Source organism: Vidua macroura, chromosome 3, assembly GCF_024509145.1.
Source record: "Vidua macroura isolate BioBank_ID:100142 chromosome 3, ASM2450914v1, whole genome shotgun sequence".
In the NCBI taxonomy this organism is placed as follows: Eukaryota; Metazoa; Chordata; class Aves; order Passeriformes; family Viduidae; genus Vidua; species Vidua macroura.
The window spans coordinates 45,831,897-45,855,640 of NC_071573.1; the positions used below are offsets into that span (position 1 = coordinate 45,831,897).

A 23,744-nucleotide genomic window follows, 5' to 3' on the forward strand; every position below is an offset into this window, starting at 1 on the left:
ACTAAGGTCACTCAACATTCCCACTTGAAGTCCTTTCTTTAGGAGTTCATCACACTGTTGTGAGATGAAAGAGTAAAAAGAATATCAGGTTGAGTGAGCTTGCTACTTTTTGGGGCATGACTCATTTCTGAGCAGTAATTGTGGGGACCCTAAGAAACAGCATTCCACTTTGGTATGAGAAGCAGAGATTTCATCTTCAACTGTCACAATAATCAAACACATCTAAATTTCCTATCAGGTTTAAAAAAACCCAGAGAACAAATCTGAGAAAATCTTGCATTATTCAGAATTAGAATGTTTAGCTGGTGTTTCATACCTTTTCAATTTTTTCTTCAGAATGATCCAGATCAGCAGAAAAAGTGCCCAACGCAACACGAAGCAGTGAATCAAACAGAGGCTTTGCCAAGTCAGTTTCTATCACTTTTGAATGAGCAAGCTGCTCTTTTATTTCAAGTAAGATATCATCCACACAGGTATTCTGTGTTTTGGGGGAGAAAAACATTTTGATTCATGTTACTATTTCAAGCTAACAGAAGTCATTTAGCTCTTCCATTTAAGAGCTTCTTCTACCTACACTAATCTGACTTCTCATCTAAAACCACCAGATTTCATCCAGTCTCTTGAAATAAGAAAGATTCATCCTAAATGTCATGACAGATTTCATTGGAACCTGCACACCGAAAATATCTGGCAAAATGCTGCTATCTAAAATTTGCAGGTGAAAGTGCTGTTTCAAAAATAGACGTCTTTGAAACAGTTTGTTACGCTGTGCATTCAAACTATACCACATTACTAGTAGCTGACAGAGTGTGACATGTCCAAGATCATAAAAACAGTGAATGTTTAAGACAGAACTCCAGTTTCCAGTTCTTTCCAGCACTTAATGCCTCCTGCTTTGCAACAAATTGCCAAGTAAAATTCAAAACAGTAATTAAAACATTAAAGAAAAGTCAAGGAGTCTTCTGTGAATTAACAACTTCTTGTGGAATACTGAATTAGTCCACCTCTAAGGCCTAAGGAATCAATTTTTCAGGTGTCTTTTCAGTATCTGTGCCCTTCAGTAGTCCTTTCTCAAGCACCATGCTCTGCTCTGAACCATCCTCAAAAAACAACATGAGTCACTAGGTATAATGGTCACATCTTGCCAACACAGCTTTCCTGCGGCATCCCTTTCACACACATTCTCCACTGAATACTCTTTCTGAAAAGAGTACTACTCAAGCTCATTATTTAGCTGTACACTTTCAGTACTATAGAAAATATGGCACCATAAAAATTGCACAAAGTTTTTACCTCCCTAGAAGAACTTTTGACTAAATTACTATTAAAATAATATTGTATGAAACAAACAAATAGGAGCAAAGGAAGCTAGGGAAAGTTGCACAGTACCTGGTGAAACATCTCCACTTCCATCTTCTGCTGCATGGTGCTCACACTGTGTAGGCAGATGGTCAGCAGAGCTTCTAGAAGTCTGATACCTTGAAGTGCCCACTCAGTCTCTTCTCTTGCAGAAGTCCTTACCCCTTCAAGATTGGCAACTGAAGTAACCAAAGCATGTTCCATACTCACAGGGCTGTCACAGGAGCCAGAGTCAGGCACCAGCTGCTCAGCACCAGCAGGACCACCACAACTATCAAGCTCCAATTCCATCACCTCTCTGCTTTTAGCCAGCTGAACAGAGTCATCCTTGCTGAGAAGCTCAGTTCGAGGACTCCCATGTGAACTTCTGCTGCTTTCACTCAATACTCTCTCCCTCTTTTCTTGCTCTTTTTCCTTATTTTTTGCAAGTTTCTGAATTATCAGGATTACTAATCTCTGGCATGCTTCAAAGCCTCCAAGTCTATGGAACTGTCTCTGGAAAACTGAACTATACAAATAGATGCAACGACACATGGACCAAATATCTGCAGCCCTATGAATATGTTCCAGAGAGGGCAAAGTAAGGCTTTCCAGGGACAGATATGGTAATTTGTGGCCTAATGGTTCACTAGCTGTACTATCATATCCTGACGTATCTTCACACTCATTAGCTGAATCCAGATCACCATCTGCTTCTTTACTTATACATAAAAAAGCAACACAGAGGAACAGGTTTATTGTGTTGACATTAATGTCTTGGCTGACAAACTTTTTCTTTTTTGGGTAAGCCTCTTTCAAGCCAGCATAAAACTTGCTCAGGCTTTGAGGAACTTCTGAAGCAGCATGCTGGCTACAAAGAGAAGTGGGCAAGTCAGACATAGATTCCTTTTGTTCGCTGTTTAGGCCTTCCAGTTCTGGTGTTGGTTGGTCTTCCTGCTGATCATCAAGGCAGAGTATCAAAGTCTCTAACACCTTCAAAGAATGGCTTCTTAATGTATCTAAGTAATTTAACTCAATCATTTGATTCACTCCATTACAACTCAGAAACAAGTCTCTAATTACTCTGCAAAAGAAATCATAGGAAAGTCACTTTATAAATCACCCAGAAACTCATGTAAGTCAGCAATTGCTATAAATTACTGTAAATTAAAGAGAAGAAGAACTCATCTGCAGCACTCTAGGATCCTAACTCAGCATTGTCCAGCTGGTAGTGGAAAATTCAACTTTGTGACATATAATGTAGGAAATACCTCCCTCTAAACTGCAGACCACACAAATATAAGATGTTCAAAACACTGAAGGTGGTTAATTAACTTTTTTTATTACATTTGCTCTTTAGTGGTATTTCCTTGCCCCAAATTTTTATTAGCAATTCAAGCTAGTAAGTATCTTTATTTCTCTGTTTGGTGATTTCACCAGAAAGTAGATATTCCTTCTCAAATAAACTTCATGACATTTTCCTAGCTGTCTACCAGTTGCATGGATGATGAATTTCAGATAAATTCCAGAGTATCTTTCAAGATAAGTTTTTGTGCAATTGTTATGCCAGCATGTCCAATATCAAAAAAATTTTCCATATATTTGCTTCCAAGTCTATTTTTCCCTTCTTCTACTCTCAAAGTATTATATTAAGTTCATACAAAATTTAGGGTAGGGATCTGTAAGTTTTTTAGCATACTATGTTTGCTTGTAGATATCCATCTTACCTCCTATCTCCTTCCCACAGGATCAGATTTACTCTAACCAAGTTACTCTAGAATCAAATGGATCATTTACTTATTTATTCCCACCTTTAAGCCAGTAAAAAAAAAAAAGACATTTTAACTTTTTTCTTCATCTAAGCTTTATTTCTCTTGCCTCTTTGCCACTAAAATAGCTTCTAATACAGTTTAGGTTAGGACAGAAGTTAGAACTGTATTAGATGAACCCTTTACATAAACTGCAGTACTAATCTACTCTTTGTCTTGGGTAACCCCACTAAATTCACTTCAGGACTCCAAGAGAAATAAAATCAATCTTTCCTGGACAAAAGGACACATTCATATTCTGAAAAAAGTTCCACATATTTATTAAAAATGTATTTAATCAATTTAACAATAAATAAAAAGTATCAATTTTATGCCTTGGGACAATGCTTGTGCCTCTTTTGTGTTTTGGGATTGTTGTAGTTTCTGTTCTTAAACTATTTTTAAAGGAACAGGATTTTGTAAGTTAAAAACCAGTTACTACAGGAAAAGTAAACATCCAGCCTTATTTTTGAAAGGTGGTTTTTATAGTGACAATTCTAGAAGGAAAAAGGAAACAGATCAGAAAACTATGTATTCTAATTCCCATAGAAAAATGACATATCAATCTGTTTAACATTCCTGACTAATTTTAGAACAAAGAATGAGGAGGCAGAGAGCATGTCACAATGGACAAAGATTTTATTTGCTGCTACAGAGTTTGCCTTGTTAAAGACCGTAATTCATGAGTAGAAAGCCCTCACTTCCTATAGTTTATGAATCTAGGCTTGTATCCTGTTACTCAAGCATTTATCTTGTTGCCACCTGCAACAGCCAAACAACACCTAGAGTCCAAATAAAACTTACATTCCAATCAGTAACAAATATACAAAGCTCTGTACCTAATTAGCACTTTTCCCAATAATAAACAGAAAATCAACCAACCTGGATTTTAGCAACAGAGGGAGCATCTGCAAATAAACCTGAAGCACTTCAGAAGGCAAATCCTGGCTACGGTAACTGCACGTGAGTTTATCAGCTGTACTTAGTCCAAGTTGCTGTTGAGCATGGCAAGCTAGCTGAACTCCTCTCTGAAGTATGGGATTATAGATACAGTTATACAGTTTCCATTGGACCACTACATTTCCCTTTTGAATTAAGTGGCAAATATGGTTTGCAATCTGTGTGCCACGTAGTTTGTCTTCTTCAAAAATGATGTCCTGATAAGCCTCCAGTGCATGCCATCTCAAAAACATATCTTCAGATCCAGTGCTAGGCAAAATTCCCTGAACTCTGCAAGAGGAACTAGATGCGGGACTGGCATCACTGGAGTTGCCCTGCAAGGCATCTTCCAGCTGAGTGAGCTGATCAGAGTCAACAGTACATATATTGCATGATGCCTGTATAATTTTTGGAGATACTTCTGCTCCACCCAGCTGATCCAATATAAATTTGTTAAGGATGTTCAGTATGTGCTGTTGAAAATTTTTTAATATTGGCAACTTGGAAGCATGGAGCAATGGGACAATCACAGACTTTGGGTCCATACAACAACATATTCCTACATTATGTACACCTGAGAGAATCTCAGCACAAGTACTGCTCAGAGAAACTTGCTGCAACAAGTGCAAACACTGGTGTGCACAAACAGCAATGCAACAGCATCTCTCAGGATAATCAACTTCTCCATCAGCAGTTTCAAAAGGGTTTTTGGAAGCTTGGTTTTTAAAAGCAGATACAGAGAGCCCAGAGAGATCTCTGTGGTGATTCATGAAGTGAGAGTACTCACATCGTCTGTGCCGCTTTCTCGTACACATTGATTGATGGAGCTGCTCCGATTTCACTTTTTTGACAGTGCTGATTATTTTCATGATGCTGTTGATCAGGGCTTTCAGATGCTCTGAGGCTTCCCCAGGTACTCCCTCATTCTTCATACACAGCCATTCCATTTGAAGCACTGTTACTTCAAACAGCTTAAATCCCTGCTGCTGTATGAACTCATGAACCAGATCTATAGCTTGGCTAAAGTAGAGTGGATTGGAGGCTGCACTTTGTAGGCAGCAGATCAAAATCTGCAAGACCCCTTCTATAACCTCAGGTAGAAGCAGGGCTCTGTGACGGTATCTAGAAAATATATAGTCATCCTGAACCAGCTGCTGTAGTGTTTTCTTGTATCCTGTAGCAAAAGGACCAGGTTGCTTTTCCAAGCAAATTCTGATTTTTAATGCTGCTTTAAGTAAGTCTGTTAAATTTCTTCGTAAATTGTCAGGCATTGTTTCTGTATTGCTGATGTCTAAAGACATAAGATGTAGAACTGTTCGAAAAAGCATCCTTTGGATCAAAGCCACAGGTTCTTCTGTCCACCCTGCAGAAACCACTTCATTTTCTGTGTTACTACTTACATTGCAGGAGTCCCCAAATCCTGATAAGAACTCTGTCAATGTGGGCACAACACTCACTGAAAGAGCAGAGCTGTGATTCAAAGTAATATCAAATTTGCACACTTTCTCTAGGAGAGACAGTAAGACATGGCATAAGTCAAAAGGAGAGTTATTAATGTTGCTCTCAGATATTCCTGCAGCTGGCTCATTCAAAATCTCATGTGCTGGAATAACTCTGCTGGAACCTTCTAGATTAGGGGCATCGGTATTAGAACCTGGTACCACTTCAGGAGGCTGGCAATCACTTCTACCTCCAGGGTAGCTGCCCCTAACAGAAGAGGTTAAAAAGGGCTGCAGTATCTGGGAGCGTCTATGTTTTGTTATTACAGCAGTCTTTTCATCAGAATTGCCTTCAGAGTCTGAAGTGGACAGCTGGGACCTCCTTGCATCCCGCACAGAGTAGCGGTGGGTGGTTTTGCGGAGATGGCCGCTTTTTCGAGATCGAAGATTGAGTTTTACAGAGGTCTGAAGAGATGAATGAGCACTTCCATCTAAGTTTAGTTTTTCCTGAGTAGATTTCACAGAACTTGTATTATTCTCTTTGGTCAGGCATATGTCTACTGTAAAGGGTATATTAAAATCTGTTGAAATAGAAAGATAACAAAGGAACATTAGAATATGTAAAGCATTTTTCCTAATTTTATAGTTAAATACTTCCAGATTTAAAATACACAGCAAATTTGTATCTTAATAGGTCATGGTTTTGCAGGCACCTGTGTCAGACATTTTCTGTATAAAACAGGCAGCAACAACTGATGTTTAGGGGCCATACTGACTATTTTTAAAGCCCAGACAAATGATTTCATTTTCTATTTAGGGTTAAACAAAAGTGTGCTAAAAGTTTTCCTAAAACTTTTTGTTGGCACAACTATTCTCAAAAAACCATTCTCAAAAAAATATGTCGTCAAGGGAAGTGAAAGGACTTTTTGGTAAGCAAATTAAATGGAGGAAGAAAGGTCTTTTCCACTTGATGCTCCATTGCCACTTTTTGCAACTCAGCTGGGTGTGTTAGCTCACAGTCCTCTTAGCACGCATGAGGACATTGCCAGCGTACTAGTGGTAATAGAAAAAATAAATTTCTCTACTTATTATCAGTGCAAATCTTCAAGTATACAGACCTCAGACTTTTTACTTCAGCATTAATTATTCCAAATACATGCAGCAGAAATAAAAGTAGGGGATTTTAAAATAGTGAGGGACAAAAGGGAGACAGAAAGGAAAACAGAAATACTACTGCTTCATTTCTATCAGTAAACTCCAATTAGACTATCAAAAAAGCAAGCAGAGAAACAACTCTGCATGTTCTTGGATTAAATCCATTGTTATCTTTAAGAAGTGACAGAACTGTAACTGGATGCTTTGGGCAGTAAAATAATTACCATGAAACAACTGCAAGTATCCTCTACCCCATAAATTCATTATTTAGAAAAATGTCATAGTTAACAACAACAGCCCCCATCCCCACAAAGCCCTAGAAGCCCACATAACAGCTATAAACATTGTTTAAGCTGAAAGAAAAGATGCTTCCATGTACAAGCACAACTGTGCCATGCTGTTTAAAAAGTCACTGTTGTAATATACTTAAGGAAGAAACACAATCTGCTTTGAAGGCATGAAATTAATCAGGAGTACTTTATCAAACAAAGGATATTACCTGCACTGAAAGAAGAAAGCTGCCTAATACAGGAACTTCAGTCCATGAAAAAACCTGACTACTCAGTGCACAACTGGATATATCATGCTTATTCTTTCAGTACTAAGAGAGGGTAATTTGTAGAAGTAAAAGCTGTGCATTATGTAGTGTATAAACCACAACATCTTAAAACCTATTTACACAACAGCCTTTTAAATGAACCCTGGAAAAGCCACTAAGCTGTCACAGAACAACCAAAACATTTCTTTAATTCCATCATGCTTACAGAAGCATGAAAGAATGATGCATCTGGGCAAGCAGGAAAGCTTATTATATAATAGCTCTATGAAATTGGCCCTTTAAAGCCTCCACGTCCACAAACATTAACAAAAGCCTTCAATTTGGAGGAGTTGCAAATACGAAAAAAAATCCCCGGAAGAGTTTTGGGTATGAATCCTTAGAAATTCTCTCAAACAGTCAGGTAATTTCATTACTTAACTCTTTGTTTTACCCTCTGAGAGGGAAAAGAATGCACCAGACAAATATAAGAGCCCAAAATGAAACAAAAAAATCTGACTCCAATTACTGCCATTTCCTTGTTCAGTTTCTACACAGCAACAAAAGCATTGTCTTTCACACTGACCAGAAGCCTTTACCTTCTCTACACAATTCTTTTGCATTTTTAAAATTTAAATTCTGTGCAGAATCCATGTCTTCATTTCATGTTAGAGGATATGTACTACAATGAACTTCTCTTTAGCACAGAGTCCTCAGCTCTGTAGTAAAACACAAATCACTTCTATGTGCTTAATACTGTAAATGATAAAATATACCTATTGCTTTTTCTTCCCGGACAGGGATTTTCCACACCAATGGCAGAAGGGACAGGAGGAGGGTCAGAAGTTCTTCTCGACATGTCAGCTCCTGTGTTAGGAACAAAATAAAAAAATCTTGTACTTTCAAAAAATAGCTTAACCTTCTTTATTTTACCAAGCTATTCAGCATTCAGTTCCTATACCTTTCTGCTGTTTTAAGCACTGAAAAAATGACCTAACTACAAAGAGTGCTATAATCATTAACTAGAGCCAATCAGAAAGCATCCAAGATATTTATTACACCTCTAAACTGTTTCTATACAAAGCTCCCCTAATCCGCCTTGTAGAAAGTATTATTCAAAAAAGAAAACCAGAAAAGTCAAAAGCACAAAACAGTGATTTCAAAAAATCAACATGAAACTTTGTTCCAAAAATGTAACAGCAAAAAAAAAAAAAAAAAAAAAAAAAAAAAAAAAAAATCAAAACCACAGAATAACCACTAAAAAACCTCCACTCCTACTGAGATTCTAACACCTGCATGCTAAGAACTTCAGGGCAGGGAAGACCTGCAGAAACCACAGAATTCAAACACAATTTTTTATGGGATGCTTTGTAGCACTATCAGAATGTTTCAGTCCTGAAGAACAATAACTTTCAAACACAAAAAGCTGACTCAAGCATTTTGGCACTTTACATGATTCTGGGACACGCAGCTGAAGTCTCTTTCCACCCAGCTACTGCACTTGAGCTTCATACATGCCTTAGTCAAGTACGAGCTGGCAAACAGGTCTACGATTATCTAGTTTTCCATTTTCTGCTTCTGCTGAAGGACAGAATGCAACTACAACATACCTTTTTGAATTTCTATTCTTCCCAATTAACTCACGCACTATCCACAAAAAGGAAAGAAAACCAGTACCAAGAACAATCAACATGAGCCAGACAAATCCACACAGTCAAAGCGCAATACAAAGACTATAACCCCTTAAGAAAAGCTACTACCTGATCAATTATTGAGTTCAGAGTGGTAAGCAAAATAAACCCACGGCCTTGAACTAAGTATTGTCCCAGTGCTGCCATATGAGTTTCTTCTTCTTCATCCTCCTTGGCTTCTGTCCTCTGTACCACTGCATTGCACAGTCTGTTGACATCAGTCAAGAATTCCCGTGCCAGTGAGTTACTGGCACTGCTCATGTCTGAGCTGTAAGTAGAGGAAGGGACAGAAATTAACTCCATCAGAAAATACATTCCTTATAGACAAAAGACTGGGGGAAGAAGGGAAAGAGACAGGAAAGATTCTTCCCTGTATTTCACCCCCTCCGAAAGACAGTGTCTGCTGAACTAAGGAATCAATATACCCATGTAGGGTAGAAGGGGAAAAAAAAGAACAAACTTAGCCAAAATCTCACTGAAATTCTCTAACAGCCCAGGACCCCAAACACTGATTTCATAAATCTAGAAAGTAAAAGCGTGCAACAGAGCATTCCCTCCCACAGCATAAATGGAAGTTAATGACATTGTTCCAGCTTTTCTTTGTAACCTCTATGCAAGCTTCAACATTTGTCTGCTACTAAAAGGTATTTGACTTGAAGCACAAGGGCAAAACACATATAGCACTTACACAACATTGTACAGAAATCCTATTCTTTAATCGTTTATTTGAATCATACTGTGTTATGTATTCCAACAATGTGCAGATTGTTTCAAGTGGAAAAGAAATTACTGAGTTCAGATAATTTTGGGAGTTGCAAAAGTACCATGCTTTAGATTTACAACTAAACCAGACAGTGTATTCCTTCTGGCACAACTGAGGGGGTAGCAGTCACTACTAGTGTGTGCTTAATTCAAGAGACAATTCTGCTGCAATTGTTCAGGAGGAAATACCAAAAATATTGGTTCTGCTTCCCAGACTGATTAATTGTGCTTTGGATGCTCAGCACTAGTACATGGAGAAACATTTAACTCAAACAAGACACAAAACACAAGACTCAGCTGTAGAAAATGCTCAAGAGGATCACAGAAGAAAGCAAAACAAAAACAATAATCAGTGATGGCAGCTATGGAAACAAGATCATTCAATCCACATAAATCTTACTTAATGAGTGCTACAGCACATTTAGCTCCTTCTATTTCTATATAAACAGCTGCAGTAAAAGCTTCAAAAGTCAAATACTTTCATCATATCCAAGCACAGAATGTGCAAACAAAACAAAAAGGCCGAATAATTTTCAATGTAGCATTTAAATATAACAGATGGATTAATATGTAATTATTAGGTAAAAATAAGACCTTGGAAGTTAAAGCAAATTTGTTTGCACTACCAGTACAGAAAGCTCCTTCTAGTAGCAAAAATGCAAACACTTACACATATGACATTCACAGTAGAAGTAGTGAAAAAATTCTTACCAGAATCAGTTTGCCAGCTTAACACATTTATCTCCTATCTGGAAGAACAAGCAAATATATTCTGGAAATATCACTCTTGGCTCACCTGTTTTTAAAAACAGAAAAATATCATGGTTAATATGATTTTTTTTAAGTTATTTTATGACAGCTATTTGAAATTTAGGAAGAGTCCCTGAGGGTTTTTTCAGCTTTAAAGCCCTAGTTTTCACTTTTAGCTCAAGACTGTGCACAACTGAAATCCTATTACAGAAAAAATAATTGGCATACATGAGATAAGTTAACATAATAAAATCCATCAGTTTGTTGAATGCAAAATGAGCCAGGTAGACAGGTTTAAATAATTCCCTCCAGAAACAGTATGAGGTTTTAGTGATCACTACCTGCATATATAATTTTAGAAAAACTTGCAGTTCCAAGTACAAGTGAGGGATAGAAGGAGAACAGAATTATGCAGTCAGGTGCTGACACAAATGCATCTTAAATCTGTCCTAGTGTATCCTGACAGAATACCAATTCTCTATTATACTAAGCACTGGTGAAGATGTAAATAAAAATTGAAAATTTGTCAGTGGGAAACTCATCAACTGAAAATTTATCACTGGGAATGCAAAAGGTAATAACCAAGAAAAGCCTCAAAAATATTAAGCTACTAAAGGTCTCTATGTGAGCACTCAAAAGACATTTATTACGTCCACAGTTAATTGTGAGAAAAACAAAACACAACAGATGAGGACAGGAGAAAAAGGAAAGAAAAACACTAAATTAATTGGTTTAGTATTCTCAGATGGCAATTAAGTAAAAATTTCAGCTTAAAGTTATGATGAACATGAACATTACAAGACAGACTTCCTTAAGGAAAGAGACAAACACTATAGGTTACCCAAGCAAGCACCTAATAATTGGCCTCTTTGACCACTATGAAATACGTTTCATGCATAGTCTCACAAAAACTAACTTACACATTCAGCTAATTGTCACAATTTATTGAAATAGAATAGTTTAAGCAGCTAGTGGTTTTGCAGTTGCACCAGAGTAACAAACGTAGAGATAAGCTGTCCGTCATGTTTTCGTGTCCTTCCAGCTGAAGCTTCAGTCTCCAGGTTTTCTGCACTGCTTGCCTGGTTTCATGGATTTAACATACATTGCCATATTCTATCAAAAGGGTGGATTCTCAATATCAGTAGCAAGATGAAGTACGATTTTGTTGCCATTAACACAAAAAGACATTAGGCATATATGCTTAACACAATGATTTAATAGAGGATGGGTAAGGAATTAAGATACTCTGACTCTACAGTGCAGGAAAAAAATTGTAAAGAGATACCATGCTGGATAATGGGGCACTTCTTTTAGGACTTGTTTCAACAAGTGCTATTTAGTCCTGAGTTGTACCTATTTCTTTTTCTGCAATGAAGTTTTGAAACAGACTGACAGCACAAACATAGCTTTGGAAGCAGATCATGATAAAACCTAACTAAGCTGTATGAGAGCAGAAAGAAACCTACTAGAACATTGTACACAGTCCCAATGAGACATTAACAGTTTTACAGTTCTGAAATATACTATATGTGAGGGTTTCACATAGCCAGCTCTAAAAAAAAAAAAAAAAAAAAGGGAGCCATTTCATTTGCTAGAAGAATATGACTATCGGGTTCCATAGAAAACACCTCTACTACATAGTATTTATTTCTAAAAGGAAAAAACCCACAAGTTTTTTAAAAAAAAAAGCCCACTTAACTGTAAATAATCTGATATTCACCTGCCGTTTTCATGCTTATTTTTGCATCATGCTCATAATTCAACCGGTAACACGTTTGCCTTCTGGACCCTTTCGGCCCCACCTCTCAAGGCAGTTCTTTCCTACTTACTGGTGTGGTAGAAATCAATTTCTTGCACCTGAAAATTGTATTTTCTGAACTTCTTTCCATTTTTATGAAGTTTCTAATCAACTGAGCATCTTAAAGTGTAAGACTGTCTTTTACTTCACTGGACTTTGAAAGAAAATATCAAAATTGTCCTTACAAGGACTAAACTCTGAGACAAATTTAGCAATCTTGAATACTGAATCATTAACATACTAAATTTGCATTGTGCTAATTATTAGATGTTATCTCTAACAACAGTAGAATTTGTGGAAAGAAAATGCAACAAAAACACAGAATCAGAACTAGTACTCTGTATACTAAAGTGAACTGGGCCTATTCCTTAGTTACGCTTTCAACAATACATTGCCCAGAAAGGCCTGGAATGTCCAGTAAACAGCAGCATCATAATAAAATACAGTACTAATTCAAAAGCCCATAATACTAGTTTATTACTTTCAGAAACTGTCGCCCAACAGCTATAGCAGGAGTAAAAGAGAACTAGGTTACATACAGCTACAGGAAGTTGTTAATTTGTTTACCTTCCCTAGTTTTCTGTTTCAGGTAAGAGAGAAACATTGACCAGGCATGGCATGGCTACAAGTCCTTTTAAGTACAGACTCCAATGAAGTTGCTTTTTCAGCAGCTATTAAAACCAATGCTTTGAAAAAACCCTTAGTTTCTATAAGACATTGTGCAATCAAGTTTTTTCTGGCCTCCAGTTCAAACCTTGTAGCCTTTCCACCCATTCTCTAGAATAAAGTGTATATATATATATATGCACACACAAGTAATCCCTGGCCAACAAACATTACATTTAGTTTATACAGTATTCATTTCAAATAGCAAATGCTTATTCTAGCCTCATTGCTAGTACCTAATGTTTATGCTCTGGAGAGCATGCTTGTTAACTTTTCAAGGATTTTAACATTTATACATCAATCATTATTTAGTAAGATTTAGTCAGGGCTTAAACTTTCAACTTAAGCTTAAGCTTCTGTTAGCAGAGGACGTATACATAATGAAGAGCATCAGCATGTTACTAAGACACTCCACAAGAGGCTTCTGCTACTGTAGCAAAGATTGTCAGGGTTATTGCAGAAATTAAGTTTAGCTTGTTAGTAGCAGACAGCAATTTTGATTGTCTGGTTAAAGAAAATCACTAACAATTAGACTAAGAATGAAATCCTCTGTGCAAACTGGGGAGGAAAAGAAAGTGCGTGAGAGCATGCAACAGAGTAACACGTATCTAGCGTGGCCTGGAATAAAATGGGAAGTACAGTGCTGCCTTGAAATCTGTACATGGTGGGAAAATGCAAGTGAAGGCTCAAAGTAATGCATCACCGAAATCAGCATTCTTTCTTTTCTGTTCTTTTGATGTGATTCAACACTTTACACAAGCTGGAAAGAAATACCCAGCTGACATTGCCAAAATAGGTTACACAGCAGGAGCAACACACAGAAAGAAAACAGGAACCTGCAGTTTAAGCAGAGCATGTCAGAAAGCCTGAGACACTTTGATGCTCTGCATTACTGATGCACAGCAATCAGCCAAAAGAATAGCTTACAAAACACAGTGAATATCTGCTAACCATCCAACAACTCAGTCAAAAACATGAGCAAACGAGCAAAACCAAGACCTTTTAAGTTCAATTCTTTCTTAAAACAGACATACCAGGCAACACTCCAGCTCCACAGAAGACTTCCTGCTTAATATTTTCAACCACTTTCTGCTCTGTCCTCTGCTATTATTTATTAACTATTTACAGTTACAGAAGCAGAAAACCTATTACATACCAAGGCAGTGCTGCTCCAACCATGACATTGCACATGAAAAAAACAACCTCTTAATATACAGAATTTATTATAAGGCTGCAGGTAGCTGTCAATTTTTTTGGCACTGTGCTATTTCTGACCAAGTCTTTGATATCATCAAGGAGTTCAGTAACCAGCTTTAAGCCTTACACAATTCACTAGGTCAATATTATTTCTGAACAAGTTATTCAGAGACTCCCCTAGAGCAAAGAAAAAGTTGAAAACCAAAAATGCTTGGTATGTTTGGATAAATAACACATGCACTGTCCTTTTAACGAGCCAGGGAAGTTTGTCAAGTGCACAAGACAGTAAACAAGTATTATTTTAATGAACCCTCACAAGTATGGTGAAACTATCAGAGTAATGATGTTTCAGAATACACAAGTGTGTTTATGTCTGTATAATCTTAATATTGCCACTTTATGTATCAACTCCCATCTCACGTAAGAGGGATGTTTATCTTGCAGCACCTGAAGTTTGAGAATCTTGCTTCTCCAAGTATTGTAAGCCTTCCATAAGTATCTTGTTTACTTGTGTTCTACTGCCATGGTATTAAAGATTTAATTCATGAAGCTCAATGCTTATACAACCTGAGAACTAGAAAATGTTTACCTCTTGTGGATGTGCAAGCACTGTATCTTACACTGAAAAAAAGAAAGATTTAAAGGAATTATCTGTGCTTACTGAAAAAAGCAGTCCTTAAAGAAATAAAAATACGCATTTTCATACTGTGTATGGTTAGGGAACGCTGATGTGATGGCTAAACTAGCCATTCCCCATGTAGAATAGGAATGCCAAGGGGAAAAATCAAATGAGATTAGACAAGTAATAAGCCAGGTTTGTTCAAGTAAAAGAAACGGCTGCTTTCCAAAATACCTGTCATATATATATTTATAAAATCAACTCAGCAAACATACCCAAGGGTACAGACATTTTGAGATACATAGAGGCATTGCAGCAGGTGCAGGCAGGTCAGAAAGAGTTTCAGAGCTGTCATCATTCTGATCAAGACCCAGACCTGTGGTGTACCACACAGTGACAAGAAAAAGCCAAACCCTTGCTTACTCACAAATTATAATTTTGCATGGATTTTCAGGCCTCAGATTTTTTTGACATCAAACTCATGAGTGATGTCTTTGGGCACGAAGATGGCTTCAGATTACACTTCCAAAACTTGGTCAATGTATTCTTTCAAAACATAATCTATAATGTATTTACTAGCACTTAATCGGCTTCCTGCCATATATTCTGACCTGTGTTTATGTCTGCTCCCCCTAGCATAACTGTTTGAAGAAGTAATGTTTCAAGAATTTCACTTGTGTAGCATAACTATTGGTGAAACCAGCTTTAAAGGATAGAAACATAACTCAGAGGTATCTCAGATTAACATGTACACATTATTCTTGTTTACATACAACAATACACACCCCCCAGTTCATGTTTTTCTGTTCAACAGTTTCCAAAATATTGTCTTGGGACATTTTTTCTTGCTAAAATTCAGCAGATTTGCTGCCTTGAGTTATGAAGAACAGTATTCCTTTACAAGTTAACAGATTATCAGTAATTTCCTCCTTTTGAGTCAGGGGGAAATACCACTGAGACAGAGCTAATGGCAAAGAATCCCACAGGATAGCTGCATATTAGACAAATGCTTTGAGACAGCTTCTCAACTCCATGTGGAATTTTAATTTCGTCATCAAACAATGTGAACCACCTGTGAATACATTCTTGTCAAGCCTGAAATCAAGGAAAAAAATGAGAGATGATTCATCTAACAAGATAAAAAGTACAACACTAACAAAAGACAGGCTCTCAAACAACCACCTACACTCAAGTTATACATTAGCCCTGTACGTATGCTATACTCAAGTTTATGCTAAGATTGTGGTCTTCTACTATCCAAAGTCATTAACAATAACATAGCTGTTACCAAATTAAATCCATTCATTTAAATCCAAGTTCATTTAAAATTTTCATATTTCAGACCACTGCATACAAGCATTCCTTACAAGAGGCATGGGCAAAGCTGGGAGACTTCAAAGATAATAATTGCAGCACTAACTCTGTCAAAAACAGAGCTGCTATCATGGACATCAGCTAAAAAGCACTAAAGAATACAATGCTGCTACCAATACCATGAAAATGCTGGTGTCAAGCTTTGTTAGCAGGCTTGAAGACTAGGATCTCTTTCAGATCTTATCTAAAATGTCAGCGGCCAACACCTCTGCAAACACATGATGCTAAAGGAAGGAATTGACAAATATTCCACCACAAGATGGAGTCTGTGAAAGACCAGTAAGTTCTTACAAATGAAAAATCAAGGATGAAGATTATCTTTAAAACATACGGCAGTAGCAAGGCAATGCTCCTAAGTGAGGCTTGTTCTGAACATTAGTCAGAGTGCTAACAAGTTCTTCCCTACATTAAAATACATACAAGTAATACTTCTAAATACCTTCTTCCATACTTTAGGTTTGATACTTTAACTGCAGACCAGACTACAAGCAAGCCTTAACAGTCATGGCTGCACACTAACAACTAAATCTGAAGATCAAGACTAACTTCTACAGACTGCAAACTGAAAGGAAAGCAGCAGTCTACCACGGCAGGTAGGTCAGAAGTTCAGTGCCACTGTCTCCAGTACTGAGCCCACAGAAACCAGCCCTGCATGACCAGGCAGACTTTGTGATATGCTCTTACATTAATCCACACTACTGGAGATAGGGTGGTATCTGTGACTATAGCTGGGGCCACATTACAAGTATGCAGACCACCCTGCATTTTGAACAACAAATGTCTGCTCAAGCCGTGATCTAGAGGAGCATACAAAACTTTTTGTAACTTATAATCTTATACACTTGGATTGTACCCATGCTTGGAGAAAGAGAAGAAGTAAAGATTTGAGCACTCTTGAGTGCTTGAGGCACTGTTGTTGAAGCAATATGAATGAGTAAAGGCTATCCTAAATGAAAGCTTAGTAGTGAGAGGATTAAAACTACAAAGTGCTTAAGATAAGTTTTGACATTGTGACTAAAGTACCCACTAAGAGCCATTAAATAAGAGGGGAAGATCAATTATCAGAGGATTTTTTTTTAAAGAAGCCATTAAAGGGCTGAAGCCTAGTTACACTTCTGAAGCTTTAAAACTGATCAGTGAAGTTGGTATTTTCTATTAGCTGTCAGATGCAGACAAAACAGCAGGTCAACATTTGTAGAAGTGGCAATTTAAAAAGTTACCCAAATATCCGAGAATGACATATACTGCTATTCCTGTTAAGCTCAGTGTGCCAGCTTCTTTACAAAGTGAAAACAGCTTCAGTGGTGTTAGGGAAGCAGACCCTATATTTCTTCCAGGCTTTACAAGAAAGAGGCATTTGATTCACCTGCCCCTCATGCACTGAACGGGACCCAGACAACCCAGTCAACATTCCAGACAACTACAGACAAAATGACTCACATCATCTCACTTTATGTAGCTTTTCTCCAATGGGAATGCAAATAAGGAATAGCTAGGATTTTTAACTTATTTTTGAAGTTTAAACAGCACTCCAAATTAGTCAAGGAGTACAGACTCCAACAGAAAAATTATAATTAATAATTACACTTTACTACATATAATAGTGACCAAAAGTATGACGTTTCCCGGTATACCTATTATTAGATAGGCAAATATTTCACAAAATGCTGAATCACCAGAGTAAACCTTTAATCCATCCACAATACAAAGAAAAAAATAGTGCCAAACTAGGAAGTCCCCAATTATAAATGTGTATCATTCATGAATACTTTGGTAGAAATATTTTACACTACTGAGATGCAAGGAGTATGCCAGATGAAGGTGCATATGGAGCCAAGTAACATTTTCAGTAAGCAAACATCATATGATAATTTTTGCTGCAAATGCTAAGGACTTAGCAGGACTCCAACAATCAAATTGGCTTTGTAACTGATGTAATTTAGGCTTCTAAAAATAGTCCTGGAGTAATTAGGAGTACCTTCTGGAGAGGAAAATACTCCCACACATTCCCCCCCCCAGCATTTCCACTAGATATTCAGACACATGAAGGAAGTTTTCTGCTTTCCTTAGATCTCTCCTTAATTGAAACATGCAAATAAAATATGAAACTACACATTTCTCACTGACTCAAATCTTCCTGTATCATTAAAAGATGCAAGTAATACAAAGAAAAATGATAATAATCATGTAGCACACAGTTTTACACTGGAGGGATTTTGCTTTGTTTTCTCTACAGCAAAACATAACGTTTGATCTCAAGTCTCGGAAACTAGGACTGTTAAACTTTCTTGCCTTCCAACAGAAAGACTAGCACTGCTTTGGTTAATTTTAAGACTATATCAGTGTCTGTTTAAACTGGTGAATCAAAACTGGACAGAGGTCAACTTTTGAAATCTTTTAACAATAATTATATTGCTGGATTTTTATCAGGTCCTGCAACAGAATTATAAACTATCAGGAATATTTCTTGCTCTAAATCTTAAATATGTTCCTTACTAATTCACATTTTTCCAGAATTAAGGCATTGAGAGCTATTCATTCCTTCAGATTGCTCTTTCCGTTACTCTTTCCTCATCTTTTAGTTAATACACTAAGGTCTATCAAATCAGTAGCTTACTGAAGTTAACAGATCTAGTTACCTTTTTTTTGTCATTTATTCCCCCAAAGAACATAAATCTTTGGTAAATGCCTCCACAATACTACAGAAGAATAGATGATGTCGAGTGTTTGCTGAAATAAAACTGCACAGAAGTTAACATCAGTTTTAATACTTCCAACAAATCCTTGCATTTGGCAATACCAGACAGTAATTCCTCCTAACATTTCATCTTTCCAATTTTCTCTTGGGAGAACAGAAAAGTTTTTCTCTACTGCCAAAAGCTGAAAAAAATCAGAAACTCCCTCCTCTCACCTCACAGTTAGTACTTCATGCTCCCATACTTCTCCACGGAGCATGATGATAACTGAAGCCAAGGAGCTCAACTTTCAGATGCAGGAAAAGAGAGCAAAAAATTCATAAACATGAGAATTAGCTGAGATTGTCAGAGTGGTTGAGCATGCATCTAACAGACACAGTCTAACAGGCACAAGTCTTCTACCATCTCTCATAAACTACTATTCATGACTTGCCTTCCACTTCCCACCTTTTAAATTATCCAGGAAGTGCAGAAAAGCTCTTTCATAATGTAAGTGAGAGTAATTCCCACAGTGCCTCAGTACCACAAGGCTCAACAGCCCCATACAAACACAAGCGTCACAGGGCAAGCCCCAGATGCCTGCAGGAAGCTACACAAGCTGAGAAGTGCAGAAGACAGCCCTTTCAGTGCTTCCCACAGCATGGTTACTGCAAAACCTCACCCACAATAAGAGCAGGCAGTATGGACTTACTTATGGGGGAGAAGCTGACTAAGAAACAGAAGACAGAAGCAGAAGAATAGATGCCCTGGCTCCTTTGTAACACACCAAAATCACAAAATCCATGAGGTACAGAATATGAAGGAAGATTAAATGCACAGTAGTGACTGAAAAAAAAAACCTAGGGGAACATTAGAGAAATATCCAAAACAAAGATACAACAGAAGTTCCAGCAGGTACAGACACCAAGACACAGCACTATTCCAGGACTTCACCATCACATGGACGACAGTATTACACACCTATCCCTTTCCAACATACATAAGCTAAGGAATTTCACAGGGTTTTTTCCATCTTGCTTTCTTACTCAGCATCAGATTTATTCTGTATCTTCACAGTTACCAAAAAATCACACTGAGAAGACTCACACTTCTACTTAAATAATTGGTACAAAAAACCTGACTTCCCATAAAAAGATTTTAATCAGACCCCAGGCTACAAATATGAATCAAAGAGCTAATAGCTTACAGCAAGAAAAAACTTACACACAGCCTTCTCCTTTCCCATCACACATTCCAGTATCACTTCTGCATAGAGTGCTCCATCTGGAAGCAAGACTTCACCTTGCACTAATTTCCAAGTCCCTGAGAGCCATGATCAAATGCAAGACCTGAATGTAAACAGAGGGAAAGAAAACCTGATCTGGCGCACACACGCTGCTTTATTAGCTCTTCTCAACAGACCATGACAGCTGAATCGAAACACTGTTGAACCTCAGTAAAAGCCCCCATCTCCCAAAATGCAGCTAGGGTAGAGTTATACAAGACAGCTCAGCCCACCTGACAACACATAACTAGCAAGAAAGTGCTTCTGCTTTTCCCCAGCAATTCCTCTCTTCCTTTTATTTCCAGCACTGCACTCATCCAGCTCCTTCTTCATGTGGCCCACCCCAACAGCTTTGCAGAAAACTAGCTTTTTCAGCTGGATTTGCTGTTGAATTGCCATACTGAGGGATCAGGCAGCTGTCACTGTCAGTGAAGGGAAGGCCACAGGAGGGAGATTTCCTCCTTCAGCAGTAACAAGCTGCTCAATCAGCTTAGCAAGCTCAGACAAACCAGTCCAAATCACACAACAGAAAGAACCTCAAGTCTCTTCTACCTGATCTTGTCCCAGGTGTACCATCCTCAGATGAGAGCTGTCACAGGAACCAACAGCTGTGATGACACCAGCTTAACTATTTGATACTATCTAAAGGCCCATGAACCTTCAGCAAGCAATAATTTGCCAGAGTACTTGATACTCTCACAACTGTCTCTGAATTGCAAAAGAAAGCAAAAGACAAAGTAACTCCAGGCATATATACATAAAGGCCTCTCTCCACTGCACATTACACTCCTTTTCTAACAATATCATCCAATTTTCCAACAAACACAGCAAAAAAGATGGAGTAGCAATAACTCATGCAATAGCTACTACAGTTTTTAGCTAAGGAAGCCCATCAAAGCCTGACAATTCCCTGAAAAGGAATAAAACGGGTATTAGTGTGGTCTTGTCAATGACAGCTGTTCACTGAAAAGAACTGAAATTCACCCACAGAAGACAAGCAGGCATGTTCTGGACAGCACTTCTGGGTACAGCAGAATCCTCTTACAAAATAATAATTTCACCCTACATTCCCTTTGCTCTTTTCTATCCTCAAAAGACAAGTATCAAATCTAGTTTTGCTTCAGATTTCCTCCATAGGCAATATATTCTTATTTGAAAAGAGACTACTATGGCAATGGCAAAATTCTGCAAATACAAAGGAAATATTAAATGACCAGCTGTAAGGGTGTACAATTTCATACTAATAAGGAATCACCATGGTCTATTACAGAAATCACTGACAGTAGAAATATAGAGCTGAACTTCCTTAAGTACTTGTACAGAGAATCACAGTAGTTGCTTATGCTCTTTGAGCTCAACTACAAAGAGAACTATATGAAAATAGTGACTTACTTACAGAAAGTGTTAAGAATGCAGTTTCTCTTTTCCAGCGTTTACATATCCAGTGTCTAACTTTCCAATACATCCTGCACTATTGTTCAAAGTACTCACAGACTCCTTCCCTACTATCTTAAGCTGCACTAATAACTGATGTGGTGACACATGGAAAATGTACCAGGGACTACAAGAAAGAAGGAAGCAAAAGAAGCATCAAAGAAGAATCTTAATGAAATGGTTATTAACCTTACAGAAAAACTTCTTACACTCAAACATTTTTGATGGAAAGCTGTCTTTGAGTATGGTTAAAAAAATTCACAGGGCAAGGAGAAAGGGAAGGCAAGAAGTAAGTGACATCAAAAAAGCTCATCTTAAGAAATCTGTATGCAGTCTTATAAACCAAGTGAAACTGACTTCCTTTAGCAATTGGCTTTGAATTTAAAAATAAAGCATTGAAAGCTATATGCTTCTAGGTTGCAAGAGTGTCTGTCCAAAGGACAAAAAGGAAGAACAATTAAATTAAAACCCCCCTAGATAAAGATGAGGTTTGTTCCTTATCTATGATAGTGTATAAAAACAGTTTTATTTTGCATTCACTCGATTAAAAAATCCACCAGAAACTCTCAGAGCCAGTAAACCACAAATTTTCTAAAGCACCCGAGAGGATGTCTTGTCCTTTGCACTACTGGTCTGGGAGCCTACCATACACGCAAAAAGGAGACTCAAGAATATTTTCCTGAGTCCTTATCACACTGTAGCTCCATTATGATAAAAGCTCTATGCAGGCATGGTCTCTTGTCCAAGCAAGCAAAATCTGATCCTTCCTCCAGGAAAAGTTAAATGTTCCAGACACCTGTTTTCTGCTACGTAGCACAAGATTATGATATGTACGACTAAAACAGATGGTTGTCCCACCACCTCATCAACAACAGTACACAAGCTTGTGTCACTAGCTCCAAGTTTCCTGTAGATCCTTATAACAAAGTCTTACTGATTCACATAGCACTACAAGCAAGAAGAAAAAAAGCAGAAAAAAGTCTGCCATCCAGATTTTCTTCTTTAGCCAGTCCCATTAATAACTACATTAGATGCTTTTCCAAATCCTAGGCCATGACATTTAGTAATCTGATCTTTGTTCTGAATTTCTTCAATTGCTCTGCTTTCTCTTACAGAAGAAGTTTTATTTTCACTTCCAGTGATGCACTTGCTTTTCTTGCCTTCTCCCTTCACTGCAGATGTTAGTAAAAACGTAGCTCTTTAGTTCTTCTGGTAATATCAAGCAATATCCAATTCTTAGATTTTTGCTTTTCTCTCGAAGAAGCATCTTTGAACATTCTCCCCACACTCAAAGAACATGTAGAAGAGCTTCCATCGTGCCTCTGTCCACCCATTTTGATGCATGTTTTCGGAAAAGGGCAGTTCAGGTGCTGAAACGCTGCGACTCTTGTATATTCCACGTCCGCCAGTGTTATCGAGTTTCCGTGCACAGCCCTCATTTGTTTTTCTTGAATCCTTATCTGCAACACACGCCTCGCTGACAGCAAAGGCTTTCTTTGTGTTAGCGCCTTGCGCCAGCACCTCGCATAGCGCTGCCCACCGCAGGCAGCGCATACGGAACGGGTCTGGGCTGGAAGGGACCATAGTGGGGCATCTGCTCCAAACTCCCTGCTCAAGCAGGGTCATCCTAGAGCACGTGGCACAGGATTGAGTCCAGACGGTTCTTGAACATCCCCAGTGAGGGAGACTGCACAACCTCTCTGGGCAATCTGTTCCAGTGCTCGATCACTCACCCGCACAGCATCCCGGTAACATGGGAGGGCGCGGGGGAGAACCCGCACGCACCGTCTGGACATGCACACGGGGTATTAAACCTCGCCTTTCAGCAAATGCCGAGGCCTCACGTCAGCAGGGACCGCTCTGGGCCGCCGAACGCCCGCAGCCGGCCCCGGGAATACTCGGGCCCCGAGCCCGCGGCGCCCCTCCTGCCGCCGGCGGCCGCCGCTGCCGGGGAGCCCCGGGGCAGGCCGGGCCCCGCCCGCGCCACCTCCTTCCGCCTACTACTGCCGCCGCCGCCGGGCTGCCCCGAGCCGCCAGCGGCATCTCCAGGCGACGGCGGCGGTAGCGCCACTGACAGCCCACCCCGGCGCCGCGGCTGCGGGCCTCGGCCCGCCGAAACCCGCGGGCAGGGCCCGTGCTGTGCGCCCTCCCACGGCCCCGTGCCGCCAGGCGAACCCCCCGCAGTGGCGGTACCCGTCCCGCCCTTACCCGCTCCTCTCCCCGCCAGAGCCGACACACCTGGCCACCCGCTCTCCTCTTATCCTGCTGACAGCGTCCCG

The 23,744-nt window shown here is 38.8% G+C and overlaps 1 protein-coding gene across 2 annotated transcripts in view; it reads right to left on the reverse strand.

The window, feature by feature from the left end:
• LYST (lysosomal trafficking regulator) overlaps positions 1-23,727 on the reverse strand; it is a 77,355-nt gene extending 53,628 nt beyond the window's left edge. For both annotated transcript variants that reach the window (XM_053972290.1, XM_053972289.1), the window contains exons 1-7: positions 23,674-23,727; positions 10,379-10,463; positions 8,975-9,173; positions 7,991-8,081; positions 4,029-6,105; positions 1,390-2,422; positions 317-478 (exon numbers count right to left, since the gene is read on the reverse strand). In XM_053972290.1, the coding sequence (XP_053828265.1) occupies positions 317-478; positions 1,390-2,422; positions 4,029-6,105; positions 7,991-8,081; positions 8,975-9,166 (3,555 nt within the window). In that variant the 5' untranslated portion in view covers positions 9,167-9,173; positions 10,379-10,463; positions 23,674-23,727. The remainder of the gene's footprint in view (positions 1-316; positions 479-1,389; positions 2,423-4,028; positions 6,106-7,990; positions 8,082-8,974; positions 9,174-10,378; positions 10,464-23,673) is intronic.
• Positions 23,728-23,744: the final 17 nt, after the last annotated feature.